Below are 13341 nucleotides of genomic sequence, written 5' to 3' on the forward strand. Positions count from 1 at the left end.
TTTGTTGTAGGTTTGGATGATTGTATATCTGTTTTCTCTCACTTTGTCCTTTCAATGGTAGACATTGACGATGGATCCATTGATGGTTACCTTGTCTTTTCTGGTGATTAATAAATAAACCGCTAAGCCTCCAATGGCTAGTCTGTTGAAGCCAAAGGAATATACATCATGCGTAATCGGTTGACGGCAGACTGGATATCGTCAGACGGCGATTCACCCTTCGCCGTGAGCAACCGTGACACAAAGTCGCGATCATCCGGCTGTGATACCAGCGATATTATGTGCGTGCAAAGTGCTGAACGGAGCTGTGTAACTTCGGGGTGAGACCACACCAAATCGTCGAATCCAACCGAGTGCAGGACTAGCTCCGTAGCGCGGGAAAGGAATGATAGGACCGAAAGAGAAGGAGCTTCAACTTCCTGGACCGGTAGCACGGGCTCCTCGTTGACAGGCTCTTTAGGAGTAGAGGAGGTGCCGTTGGGTTCCACTATAGCATCTTGAGCAATTGAAGAATCATCATTGCCAGTTTCTTTAGTCAATGTCTCGTCATCGGTGGACTCCTTGGTCTCTTCTTCCTCTGTAGCCACATCTTTAGAATCACCAATGGCTGTCTCTTCACGCTTTTTCCCCGGCTCTTTCTCAACAGACCCCGCTTCCGCATTAGCTCCGGCGCGGTCAATGTCTCTAGTATCGGCAGTGTAGCGAATCTCTTCGCACAGCTTGGCAGCAACATCTCGATAGAGCTGGCCAATTACCTTTTCTGCTACAATCTCGCCCTTATAAATACGGCCCAGGTGATAGTCAGCAAGAAGATACCCGTGTAGCTTGAAACTCTTGATTGCCAAATCCCCGTCGAGCTCGCCCAATTCGCCAACGACCGCCTTGCCGGCCTGCCCCACCGAGCTCTCCAAGTACGACGTAAACTGTGTATAAATTTTGCCAATTGTTTCAGTTTCCTTCCTCGTCCATGGTATCAAGTCCTCGTCATAATCGGTATCGCCGTCGTCCTCATCATCATCATCACCGGCGTTGCTGTTGTACCCCAACGCCGACGCAACAGACTTGATTTTGTTAATATTCTCAAGGTCGCCGATGGTATACTCAATCTGCTGCTTCCAGTTCTCAAACTCGACCGCCAGCTCTCGCCAGCCGCCCACACGGCCGACATTGTGATCTTCCAAGGATGCAAAAATCAATGCCAGATTTTTTTCAGTGGGTTCAATCATGGTATCGTCAAACGGAGACTTGCCAGCCGCTCCCGGAGAGGCGGAATTGATTGTGTCACTAATCATGTTCTTGTTTACTGTAACACCCTCATCAAGCACAGCCTGTACTTGTTCGATCCATTTGGGCCTGAATTTGGCGTCCAGCCACGGGTCGCCGCCATCCACCAGCTCGCGTCTCAAAAGCTTGAAATCACGGAATATCTCAATGACGCTTCGGTACAGAGAAATGAGGCTCCCAAGGTCACCGCCCAAACCAGCTTTTTCCAGTCGCAACGCAAATATAGAGTGTACTTTGGATGCAAATTCGGTCGTGACGGGCTCTTTCGTCGTCGTCTTCTTTTTCTTTTTCTCCTCCTCCTCCTCCTCGAGGCACTTCAATGGCACGCTATCTGCCTTTTGTATGCGCTCCGGGAGCCACTGGCGGTATTTGACAATGTCGAGCTCGATTTTGTCAACCAGTTCCGGCGTCTCGACAAGCTTGTACACGTCACGGTGGTGCCGTAGCTGCTTCGTCACGAGCTTCGGATTGCGGTATGCCTGGTAAATAATGTCCAGTGTGGAGCTGGCCAGTTTCAGCCCCCTAAGCAGGTCACTTCCGCTCTCTTCGCTCCGATCCAGAGTGTTTTTAATGAGGGATAACCGGTGCGACATGAAGTAGTCGAGGCACTCCTTGGGCGACATTTCGTGGAACAGCATTGTCGCAATAAACATATCTACGGGCGCAGAGTGTTCGCTGGGGTTCTCCATGTCAAAGTGCCTCTCCAAGAGGCTCGAGAACGCAGATTCCAGCCTAGTGAGCTTTGCCGGCCTCTCACCGCTCGCCAGTTCCTTGGCGAGACGGAAACCGCGGGCAATTGCAACCAGGCTTGTCGTCTGTGGCTTGTGCACCTCGAATTCCAGAAATACCAGCACATTGTGCAGCATCCCAGCCACAGCCCGATCTTCGAGCTTTCGCCGCTTTTCAGGCTGCCTCGGGTCGCCAAACCGGCCTGAATTCGACACACCTGCACTCCATAAAGAGTAATGCTTCAGGCTGCATAGCCTCGACAGCTTCTCATCCTCGTCTAGCGACAGCCGGTCCATCTCGTCGATGGTATCACTGAGGCTAAGCAGATCTTTGTACCGGCCCCCTATGAGGGCGCGCAGGTCATGCATCTTCGTCTCCGACTGGCCGACGAGCGCCTGGTTGAGGTACCTCACCTCGCCGACTGTGTACTGCCGGAACAAGTCCTCCCATGACCCAAACTCGCTCGGATCTAGCTGTTGCATTGTTATCCTGGGCGAGATCTTTGGGATGACGTTTGGGTGTGTGTCGAAGCGTTGTGGGCAGGGGCTATGTCTCGGATAACATCCGCTATTTTAACGGCTCCGTTATTTCACCCCTTTACAATTGGTGCACCAAGCATGCCTGTCTGCCTCGAAGGCTTGAATGAATGAGTGGATAACTTGGGGGCTTCCCCCCCCCCCCCCCCCCCGTAGCAACGCTTCGCGCCGGGCTTGTCGGAATCCTCCGCGTAGCGGTGCCATGGGACCTCGAGGGGCTGGCCCTCGAATTTGCTAACACCTCCCCCCAAGCACTACCTACGAAACTGAATGCCAATATGAGTAGTGGATGACGTCTATATCCCACTACATGTACTTGTACTAATGTACGAAACGGACGTCTTATCTTCATGCCGCATAGAACGATGTCTTTTAAAATCTGCAACATGATATGTGGCCCGAGATTGATGGAGACCGTGGCCTGCTGAGATCCAGTGCAAAACAGTATATTCTAATTAATACATTAGATACGATACGATATGCACCAGCTACTACCAATATACGAATCCTAATCGATCGTCCCTGTTGCATCTAGGTACACCCGCTGGTCCAATTAATGCACACGTTGAACGTTGCATGAAATAACATCCCCCTGACGGGAATGCGAGACAAAAAAAAAAAAAAAAAAAGCGGCCAGCATGGCAGGTTTTCATCAACCGCATCTGCTACGACAGTAATCTGCCAGATACCAACCGGGCTAACTAACGGGTTTTGCTAAAATAGCCAAAAGCTCAGGCGGTGCGAAATAAAGGAAAAGCTTTTTGTGAGGCATTTTTTTATATTTTTTGTCATTTTTTTCCAATCTTAAGTTCGCTCGTTTGTAAGAAATCAACCATGTCCAGCCAACAGAGCTCGAAGCTCCTCAACTCGCCGTCGGTGGCGGTGTTCTCCTACTGCGCATCCTCCATCATGATGACCGTGACGAACAAGCTGGTGCTGTCGGGCAACTTCAACTTCAACTTCATTGTGCTTGTTGTGCAGTCGGCAGTGTGCCTGGCCGTCATCCAGGCACTCAAGGCGTTTGGCGTGGTCAACTTCCGCAGCTTCAATAAGGAGGAGGCCAAGAACTGGTTCCCCATCTCGTTCCTGCTTGTTGCCATGATCTACACCGGCTCCAAGGCGATCCAGTTCCTGTCCATCCCCGTGTACACCATCTTCAAGAACGTGACCATCATCCTCATTGCATACGGCGAGGTGTTGTGGTTCGGCGGCTCCGTGTCCTCGCTGACCCTCTTCTCGTTCATGCTCATCGTGCTCTCCTCGGTCGTCGCTGCCTGGTCCGACATCACCTCCCCGGGCTCCCCCACGGGCCTCAACGTTGGCTACATCTGGATGTTCCTCAACTGCCTGTCCAACGCCGGCTTCGTGCTCTACCTGCGAAAGCGAATCAAGCTGTTCAACTTCAAGGATCTCGACACCATGTTCTACAACAACCTACTCTCCATCCCCGTCATGTTGCTCGGCTCCCTCATCTTTGAGGACTGGTCCGCCGAAAACGTCATGCGAAACTTCCCGCCCGAGTCCCGAAACACCGTCATCACCATGATGATCATGTCCGGTGTCTTCTCCCTTGGCATCTCCTACACTTCGGGCTGGTGCGTGCGGGTCACCTCCTCCACCACCTACTCCATGGTCGGCGCCCTCAACAAGCTGCCAATCGCCCTCTCGGGCCTCATCTTCTTCGACACCCCGGTCACCTTCTCGTCCGTCACCGCCATCATCCTCGGCTTCCTGGCTGGCTTGGTCTACGCCGTCGCTAAGATCCAGGCCCAGAAGGCTCGGGACCACTCCCTCCCCACCAAGGCTTAACTCCTAACTACTCCCCGCGGTCTCTAACCAGACTACTATAGAAGATGGAGGAAAAAAAACCAGGCATAATACATATACTCTATGAACGCTAACTACACTGAATCGCTATCCTGGGGGGCCAGCCCCCCAGACCCCCCGTGGCTCAGCTCCGCGGAGGGCTCGGGTCAATGGACTTAATCTTTCATGATTCTACCATGGAATCTGTGATTGCTGAAAGTTTGGATAAATTTACGATAGCTGAATTTAGTGGTCCTGGCATAGTTGGCTACGGTACACGGGTGCTACTATATCCATCGGTAATTTTCCAACGCGACGCGTCTCGAAGCTTATATAAAACGCGTCCCCTACAACCAATGGGCTGAATCTCGGACTTTAACGCGTGTATCAATAGCACAGCTAGCACCTAATAAATATAGCGGTCATTTATCAATAATTTATGTATCTTTCAGGTCTGTGGCAGTAGCACCATGCCCTCCGAGGAATGTTGGACGCGTCTCAATACGCGTCGCGAACATGCGCTAATGGTGCCTATGTATATCCTGACAAAATTAGTCAATAATCATAAAGCGGTTGATACTCTATAATCTGCTTTGTCATTAGTACGGTCATTAATAATTGTATTTGTTTATCCCCGGGAGTGTAATACCTAAGGCAGTAGAGTTCTACGGAGGTATATAATAGTTATAAAAGCCAATTGACGCGTAAGCCCAGGATGAATCCAACTATACCATAGCTATTGCTTGCCTCTACGAGGACTGGCGAGATAAGTCGAGGAACCTCTGCGCAGTGGAGCCACGCGAGCTCGAGGGCTGGCCCTCGAAAAGCGCACCAAACGCGTCCAATTGACCCTAAATTTTCAAACGGCGCAGCTCACCCAGTTTGGCAGACTCCAATTGAGCTGTCAGTGCTATTGAATTGCCATTACTTTGCTGGCAGTTCCTTCCTAGAGCTCAGCCCCAGACCCCGTAGAACCGTTTACTCCGAGACGCGTTCAGTCCACGAAAAAAATTGGTCAAATTTGAGACGAAAAATCACATAATATTATTATCGCACAGTTAAAAAGAATGAAAGCATAGCACTAACTGTCCCCTGAATATAAATATTTAAAAGTAGCAAGTGGTTTTCGCGTTTAGACGCTCTCCAAGTTTCGTCGGTCGTAGGCGGCCTTCTCGTCCTCGTATCGCTTCTTGTCAGCGAGAGCCTTCTCCTCATATGGAGCCTTGTCACCCTCGCTCAGGGCCCGCCATCGCTCGCCGAGGATCTTGCCGACCTGGCCAAAGGTAATGTTTGGGTTCTCGGCTCGCACATTGTCACGCTGCTCATTGGCAAAGAACATGTAAGCAGAGAGGGACCGCTTTGGCGCGTTGGGGTCCTTCTTTCGCTTCTGTACTCGTCGTCGAGTGGTGGGCTCAATATCTTTAGGCATTTGGGAATTAATTTACGCGTCCGGGGGTGGTGTGTGGTGGTGTCGGCCGTACAGTGTGGTATGGGCTACTACTACTATACTACTAGTGAGAAAGTATGGTGATGCTTTTGGCGGTGGCAACCTTTTATATTATACTATGGGGCGGTTGCATTTTTTTCCTTCCTGCGACGGCGCCCAACAACGCGCCCGCGTGCGTGCGCGCGCACTACGAGGGGAAAAGGGACTGGCCTATCCCCTGCCCTCACACAAAACAATGCCCAAAACAGCCGACCCACCAATGAACAAAAGGGGGTAGTGGGGGTGGGCGCGCAAAATATGGCTGCCTCTTTTTTCACGCATAATACGAGAGGGGGGCACTGTAGTTCAATTGACGCGTTTTGTGAGGAGTTGGACGTGTTTTCTCATTGGTACGTGGTCTATCGAATTGCGAATACCATGATTCGCGTCGTATTTTATCCATTTTTACTGTAAAGAAGGGGGGCTGTGTCCCGTTGTAGTGGGACCGTGAAAGAGCATACTGCCTAGGTTGTTCACCCAACGCACTTTATGCGGCGTGGCTTGTGTCTCGGAGTGCCGAGGAGGCTCTACTACGCGATATACTCTCGTATCTAAATCCTACTACTGTACCGGTAGTGCTACTGTAGTACTACTAGGTTGTCTAAGAATTGAGTAGTCAAAGAAGAATTTTAAAGAATCTGATATCGTTCTTTTGTTTCTATTTGCAGTGTGGGCCTTTTTCTCGTAGCTCCGCCGCTGTGGATAACCGTGTGTAACCATCGATCATCAGCTCGAAAGCGCGGGTGGATTGTACACTGCCGATCAAATTGGCACTACACAAATGGATCACGTTGATTGTGCCGTTAAAACATTGATAAGGAGTTGTGGTACTGTATAGAGTAGATAATTCAATCGTTTATCTGCATTGCTAAGTTTTCATGTACATGCGTTACGCGTAGTTCCCGGTCGTTGACCTAGTTTTTTCAAAATTGTCATGCGGCTAAGAGTAGCAACACATATCATGTACCATATATAATTGCAATTTCCTGTGGTCAAGTCCAGTGATCTCTCGGCGGAGCCTAGCTTAAGGGCGTTTGGGGGCACCTCCTAGTACGGTAACCCTGTAAGGGCAAGGATGTAAGTAGCATTGAGATAGGCTTTATCCATTCTATAATCAATTCGTCAATAAATCGTACATTTATGAACGGCCAAATAGATCGTGAAATTCGGCGCGTCAATAGCTGGGCCCTCGCTTCCGCCGCGGGCTCGTGTTCTTAATAGTGAGATGTTGTTGAGCAGAGCTCGTCCGAGTGGTTGGGCTCTGGCCCAGTATCAAGCTTCTGCCCCGATCTTCTTCCTCGGGAGTCTTGGGGCGTCCATCATCAAACGCAAAATTCGGGGTGATGTTGATAATGGGCACGTTCGAACTCATCCGCGCCTTGGCCTTCTTGTTGAGGTAAATCATCTCCAAGAATCCAACCATGCGGCTCTTGAGCATCTCAACCTCAATCTGCCGCCGAAGCATCTTTCGCTTCAAGTAGTCGTCCAGCCTATTTCATCGTTAGTACTTGTACACACTCACACAAAGTGTAAAATTGAACTTACTTTAGACACCTGTTTTCATCAAGCGTCTTGTAGAATGGGAACTGCAGCATCAGCGTCGTAAACGATATGCCCTTATCGGTAGCCTCTATCAGCGCCTGGGTGCAGAACATGTCGTAAATTTGCCGCTTTCTTCGATAATGCGGCCCAGAAATTTCTCGAATTACCGAATTGAGGGCAGGAACGTCTACTCGGTAAATGTCGCCCGTTCGCGCAAGTGATCGCTCTAAAATAGCCGGGACCGTGTGCTTGCCCTCGTAGATACGCAGTGAAAAGTATCCCTCAGCCCTCCGGAGCAGCTTAGTAAGATCCTCCGTCCTGATATACCCGGTACCCCTAGGATCAAACTCCACCCATGCATCCTTGAACTTGCGAATGTCGTTCTTTGTGATGTCCAGCTCGTTATTCCGGTGGAAGATATAGGAAAAATTCTCAAAGATGAGCGAAATGAACATATTCACAAAGATGTACATCGACAGAATGTTCCACGAAATGAACAAAATATACGCGTACGCATGGTTCCCGCAGTCTCCGTCATCTGTAGTCCCATCCTTGGTCGTCGCGACTGCGCAATTCGGCGGCGAAACCAGGTAATCATTGAGAATCTCGTTCCACCCTTCTCCAAAACTCATCCGGAACAACAGCAAAAACGCCTTCGGTACCGTCCTGAAGTTGGCATTGACTCCACCATACTGCCCGATTCGAGTAAGTCCAAACACTTGCGTAAAGGCAATGCCATACATCAGGAACATGATAAACCAAGTAATGAGCAGGTTGCCAATGTGCGTGAAGCTCGCCGACGCCGTCTTGAATAGTTGGTCCAACCGCTCACTCTTGGGGATCCACAACAACAGCATTCCGACTAACGGCAATTTCTCAATAATGTAAAAGAATTCCGGCATGCTAAATGCTCGACCAACAAAAGTGATTATCAAGGATGCAGTCGTAATGACAAACGCGTACGCCTGCCACAAATGTCGGAAGAAGTGCCTTCGCCCGAGTGCATACATCTTCGCAAACAGTAACAACTCGTACACTCCCGTTACGGCCAAAATCACAGACGAGATGACAACCTCGGCCACGTCAGGAGCGGGATAATACTCGAGGCAGAGCAGCAAAACAATCAATAGTAACATAGAAATCTCCGCCCACTGAATCCATGAGTTCTTATCCAGCGACTTGCGGAGCAAATAATGTCGGATAGTCCCAGGTTTTCGTTGAGGCGGCCGCCGCTTGGGCTTGACAATCTTCAGGCCCTTTACAGTTTCATACCACGAGAGCTGCTCCTCGGTCAAGTATGCAGTTCCACGGTTTTCAGAGTAGTTCTGAATGATAACCGAAATGAAGAGCGTCAAGATGAAAATCGTACCGAGAATGTTGTAGAGAATGGAGAAGATACCATTGTAGCGGGACGCAAACGGTTCAGGATTGGAGTCTCTTCCAGTGATGGCCATGACCGAATTCAAAACATCGACCCACCCTTCTAGGGAAATGATTTCGAATTGGACTAAGAATGCATGCCCAAACGAGTCGTAGTCATAGTACGTCTTCGCCACCGCCCGCGGGGCGAGCAGGTCCCAGTTGAAAGGGGACGAAAGATATTCGTCGACACAGTCACCAAAGTTTCCAACCGAGCCATCCGTACAGTAGTTGAGCTTTCCGTTAAAGATATTCAGACCCCATACAGAATACGGGAAAAGCAAGCACAGTGAGATAAGCGCGGCACCAATGATCTTGCGGAAACCGACAATAATAACACTGTGGAACGTTTCTTGTGCAGTAGAAGTGATGCTCAGCAATCGTAGTGCTCGCAGCGCTTCAAAACATCGCACAAATCGTGAGATATAGGCGTTGTAAAACGCTTCGCTGCAAAAATTAATCCACAATGAGAGAAGCACAAAAAAGTCAATTCGATTCCAATCAGATCTCAGATATCCATTTGGTGTGAAGAAAAAGCCATCCGCGACAATCTTGATAAACGCCTCAAACGTGAACACCACGACGAACACGCCATCAACAAACGTGATCCAGTTCAACTTGCTCATGTCGCTTTCAATCTTGCCGTACTCGACAAACACGTAAACGGGTGTGTTAATACAAGCCGTAACGACTAATCCAATAGTCGATACAAGCATGAAGCCTGTAAAAACGTTCCAAACCATGGGCTTTGGATTAGCAGCGCCAGCCTGGCGAATACCATAGCTCGAGGCCACCAAATTTTGGCACATCCGGCGGAGCTTGTTGCCTTGCGGGAACAGATAGATCGACCTGTCATAGTTCGGGTTCTTCTGTAGATATCTCTCCCGTCGCTCTTGTATATTCGTCTGATTGGAAAGGTACTCTTGCGCCATTGTAATCGGATGGGACGTAGTATCATTGCCCACAGACAACAACTCCTGTGTGTCAGTAAAGGGGTTTTCATGCATCTTCTTCAGTTTAGCAAACCGAAAAAAAGAGTCCTTAGTCTTTTTCAATACTGTTGCCGGGTTATACCTCTCTTGGAAGCTTTTCTTAGCCGTTTCTTTGCTCACAACTTCAGAGTCATCCGGCTCGTCTTGGCCTTCAACTAAGAAACCTTCCACGACTTGACGCTCGAGAAGCAAGTCAAATACATCATCGGCATTCTGAACGTTACTGGCTTCTTTGGAACCCTTCCCTATAGTCCTCTGGAAAATTCCTTTTACCAATTTAACACCCGTAGCCATGTAATCTGACTGGAAATTCATCTTCTGCGCATACTCTTTGATGAATAGACGGATTTGGCCTTTTCGCTTCTCCTCCGGCGTGATCTCCAAGTTCTCCGTGATAATGGCAACGAACAAGTTGAGGACAATAAAGTTCGAAAAGATATACCAGCCAATTAAAAAGGCCCCAAAGGTGATGGCAACTAACTTGTTGGATGCGTATTGAACTGACAGGTACAACATAGTAGTCCAGTTTTCAGTGGACGTGACAACGTACAATCCGACGAACGAATTAGCAAGATCGAAGAAGGAAACTTCGTTTACGGTACCTTCATCTTCATACGGTACCGCCCCTCTGTAAAGCAAGGAAGCCAAGAGAGCACACAGATATGTAAGCAAGAAGAGGAACACAGTAAGGTTGAAGATCGTTCTGTAGTTACCCAGCACTTTCGCCCACATATCCCTCGCGAACGGCACCGACACGACGACTCGGTAGAACCGTGCTAACTGGAAAAACGTCAGCCAGGCGTAAACTTCTTCATGCTTGTGAATTGGCGGTAAAATGATAATTACCGTCACAATTGCCAACACTGTGTCAATAACATTGCTCTTTGAAGACAGGAACTGACGCCAGTCCGGCAAATACAGCAAGAATCGTGCAACAATTTCGGCAGCGAGAGCGGAAGTAGTGAATATCTGCCATTTGTAGATAAACTGCGACTGGGATTCCCGGTTAGCAGACGTAAGCGTACACTGGACGATAATATCAGCCCAGATAATGAGAGGCCAAATAAAGCCCAAAAACTGGTATGCTTTGCCAATGCTAGTTCTCGTCAGATACTCCAAATGGTGGCCGTCGTAGGCGCCATGTTTACCTCTTCGCTTAAATTTGCCAAACAGGCTATTCAGAATAGACTCTTCCTTCTTGTGCAGCATCAGCTCCTCCCGGACCAGCGTGAAAGACGACGCAATCACCGCAACAACCAAGTTCATGAGCCAAATATAAAGCACAACGATACCAGCAATGAAGAACAGTGCCGACACTAAATAATCAGTCTCGGTCGTATAGTACATGATATCTGTAAAGGTATTTGCCGACATGATCACGAACACAATCTCAAGCGAATTGAACACATTATCGAACGAAAGGGTATTGCCGTAAGGATTCGTGTCACTAACGCAATAGCTGTTGGCAGGACATGTGAATCCCTTTGCCTTGGCACCTTTGGTGCCATCAGAGAATATGTACGGCTCAACCTCATACGTATCCGCGTTCAGATAGCTTCCGCAGAACTGCTGAGTGGTGTAATTGGGTTGAATACCCTCCTTGTCAACCCACACGCACGTTCGACGTAGAGAGCTCTTAAAGCTCTGTACTCCAATGATGGAGAAGATCATCCTGTTTTTTTAACGTTAGCAATGGCATTACAAATGGAATAAAATGGCAACTTACCAGAAGAAGCCAATGAAAAGTGCGATGTTCGTTAGTAAGGGGCCCGCTTTTTTAATTGAACGCAAGACAGAGGCCGTTCCTGAAGTCAGGTTCAGAAGTCGTAAAATTCGTAAATGAGCAACAACTCGGAATGCAAAAAAAGTGTGGTTGTTTTCAACGCCTGATACGTTGAGGCCCAGCGATATCCAAAAAGCGATGACCGATGCAAAATCTACTCGATTCCAGCTCGATCGGAGATACGCACGCTTTGCCCGAATAATATGCTTTGTTTTTGAGTCGTTCACCGCTAGCGATGTGAACGTTCGCAGAATAACCGGCATGCTTCGCTGCAGGGGGGCTGGATCTGATGGTCCAGTGCCATCGCCTGATACTTCGACAAACTTGTCTCTTCGAAGCCTCTGCTTGAACTTCTTCCAGCGTGGCACTCTCTGGTGGGCTGGGATGAGCTGGGAATCATCCCAAAGACCGTATGCTATGACCTTTACGACAATTTCGCAGCTGTAGATAATAAATATGGCGAGCATAGTCCAATCTGTCCAGGACTTCCCCCAGGGAAGAAACAGCTCTCCGTCAGGGTGCTCTCCGAAAATGTTCGGGGCAGTGATGTACGACAGCAGGACAGTCTCCAGAACAATGCAAATGACCAACAACGGCTCTATCCATGAGGAGCTGACGATTTCATTGCACCTCCGCCGCGCAACACTGTTCTGATCAAATACCTTGAGCGATTTTCCCACTAGCTTTGGCGGCGGGGGTAGATATATCGCATGGCCTGTGGTATCCCCTGCCGTTGTTACGGTCATAGTTTCGAATAATTCCTCCTCTTCTTCAAGATTGAGCTCGAACACACGGTACTCTGGGTCATACTCATGGCCAGAGCCTACCAGGCACTCATCCGACTCATCCAGTTGTTGAGGATGTTGTGGACGTCTCTCCAGTCCAACTTGAATCGGGGAAGGATACCGCGGAAGCTCTTCAAAGTGCGGCCTGTAGCTTGTGTCCACCGAAGCAAGGTTTGTCGAGCTCGCAAAAGGCGAATAACTCAAATAACTCACGTCAGTCAGGCTTGGCGACGGTAGTGGAGAATCATTGGGCTCCTGTCTAGATTGAGCCACCCGCGAGCTGAAGGATCGCATCATTGTCGACAAATGCTTGGCCGTGGACTTCGGCGAACTTCCACTGCCACCAGCATGGTCGCGGCCAGGAACCCCCAATGTCGACTGTGACAAGTACCCCTGTTCATTAACCCCTAGCCCTTCTTCAGCGACTCCCAAAGCATCTTTAGAGCGACGGTAAACTGAATGCACAGGCGAAGCCAAGGGAGATAAGCTTGGCGCAATTGAGGGAGCAGCTTTGCTAGTATCAGCCAGCCAGGCACCCTGGCCGTCCTTCCCCAATGCTTCTTTGAGCCCTGCCCTAATGACGTCGAGCTGCTGCGGGTTCATGAGATCATTTTCCAGTGCTACAGTCTCCGTATCGGACATACTAGATCTCGGCTGTTTGCCCGACCGTCGCGGCACGCCCTCGGTGGAATGACGATCTCCAAGGAATAGCTGTTTGGCGCCTTTGTACGCGGTCGTATGCTCATCTGAATTGAGGCTGAGGTCCTGCAGCGAAATATCGTCCGCCGCCACGCCCATACCAGTGAAATACCCGTCATCACTGGAGATGCTTCCACTTCTACGTGACCGGTTGTCCACCCCGTCGTCCTCTTGGTATTTAGGACTCATTATCGGTCCATTCCATAGCTCAGTGACGCTTTGTCTCGGCTGTTTAAATCCCTTTGAGAGCGACCTCTGTTGGGCGGATGGATGGATGGAA

The 13341-nt window shown here is 49.4% G+C and overlaps 4 protein-coding genes across 4 annotated transcripts; 1 reads left to right on the forward strand and 3 right to left on the reverse strand.

Moving 5' to 3' along the window:
• Window positions 1-137: 137 nt before the first annotated feature.
• Window positions 138-2495, reverse strand: TRVA0_013S00716 (uncharacterized protein; the record flags this gene model as incomplete). The annotated part of the gene is made up of 1 exon (XM_076684106.1): window positions 138-2495. The coding sequence occupies one exon, from the start codon at window positions 2493-2495 to the stop codon at window positions 138-140; it is 2358 nt and encodes a 785-aa protein (XP_076541581.1).
• An 888-nt stretch (window positions 2496-3383) lies between these two features.
• On the forward strand, window positions 3384-4358 carry VRG4 (GDP-mannose transporter; the record flags this gene model as incomplete). Its single annotated transcript, XM_076684107.1, has 1 exon — window positions 3384-4358. The coding sequence occupies one exon, from the start codon at window positions 3384-3386 to the stop codon at window positions 4356-4358; it is 975 nt and encodes a 324-aa protein (XP_076541582.1).
• A 1129-nt stretch (window positions 4359-5487) lies between these two features.
• NHP6A (non-histone chromosomal protein 6) lies at window positions 5488-5784 on the reverse strand (the record flags this gene model as incomplete). The annotated part of the gene is made up of 1 exon (XM_076684108.1): window positions 5488-5784. One exon carries the CDS (start codon window positions 5782-5784, stop codon window positions 5488-5490), a length of 297 nt encoding a protein of 98 aa, XP_076541583.1.
• Window positions 5785-7015: 1231 nt separating this feature from the next.
• Window positions 7016-13160, reverse strand: CCH1 (calcium channel protein CCH1; the record flags this gene model as incomplete). Its single annotated transcript, XM_076684109.1, has 3 exons — window positions 7016-7331; window positions 7387-11466; window positions 11521-13160. The coding sequence occupies 3 exons, from the start codon at window positions 13158-13160 to the stop codon at window positions 7016-7018; spliced, it is 6036 nt and encodes a 2011-aa protein (XP_076541584.1).
• Between the last annotated feature and the right edge of the window lie 181 nt (window positions 13161-13341).

Source organism: Trichomonascus vanleenenianus (genome assembly GCF_965637985.1).
Source record: "Trichomonascus vanleenenianus strain CLIB 3782 genome assembly, contig: TRVA0_013S, whole genome shotgun sequence".
Lineage (NCBI taxonomy): Eukaryota > Fungi > Ascomycota > Dipodascomycetes > Dipodascales > Trichomonascaceae > Blastobotrys > Blastobotrys vanleenenianus.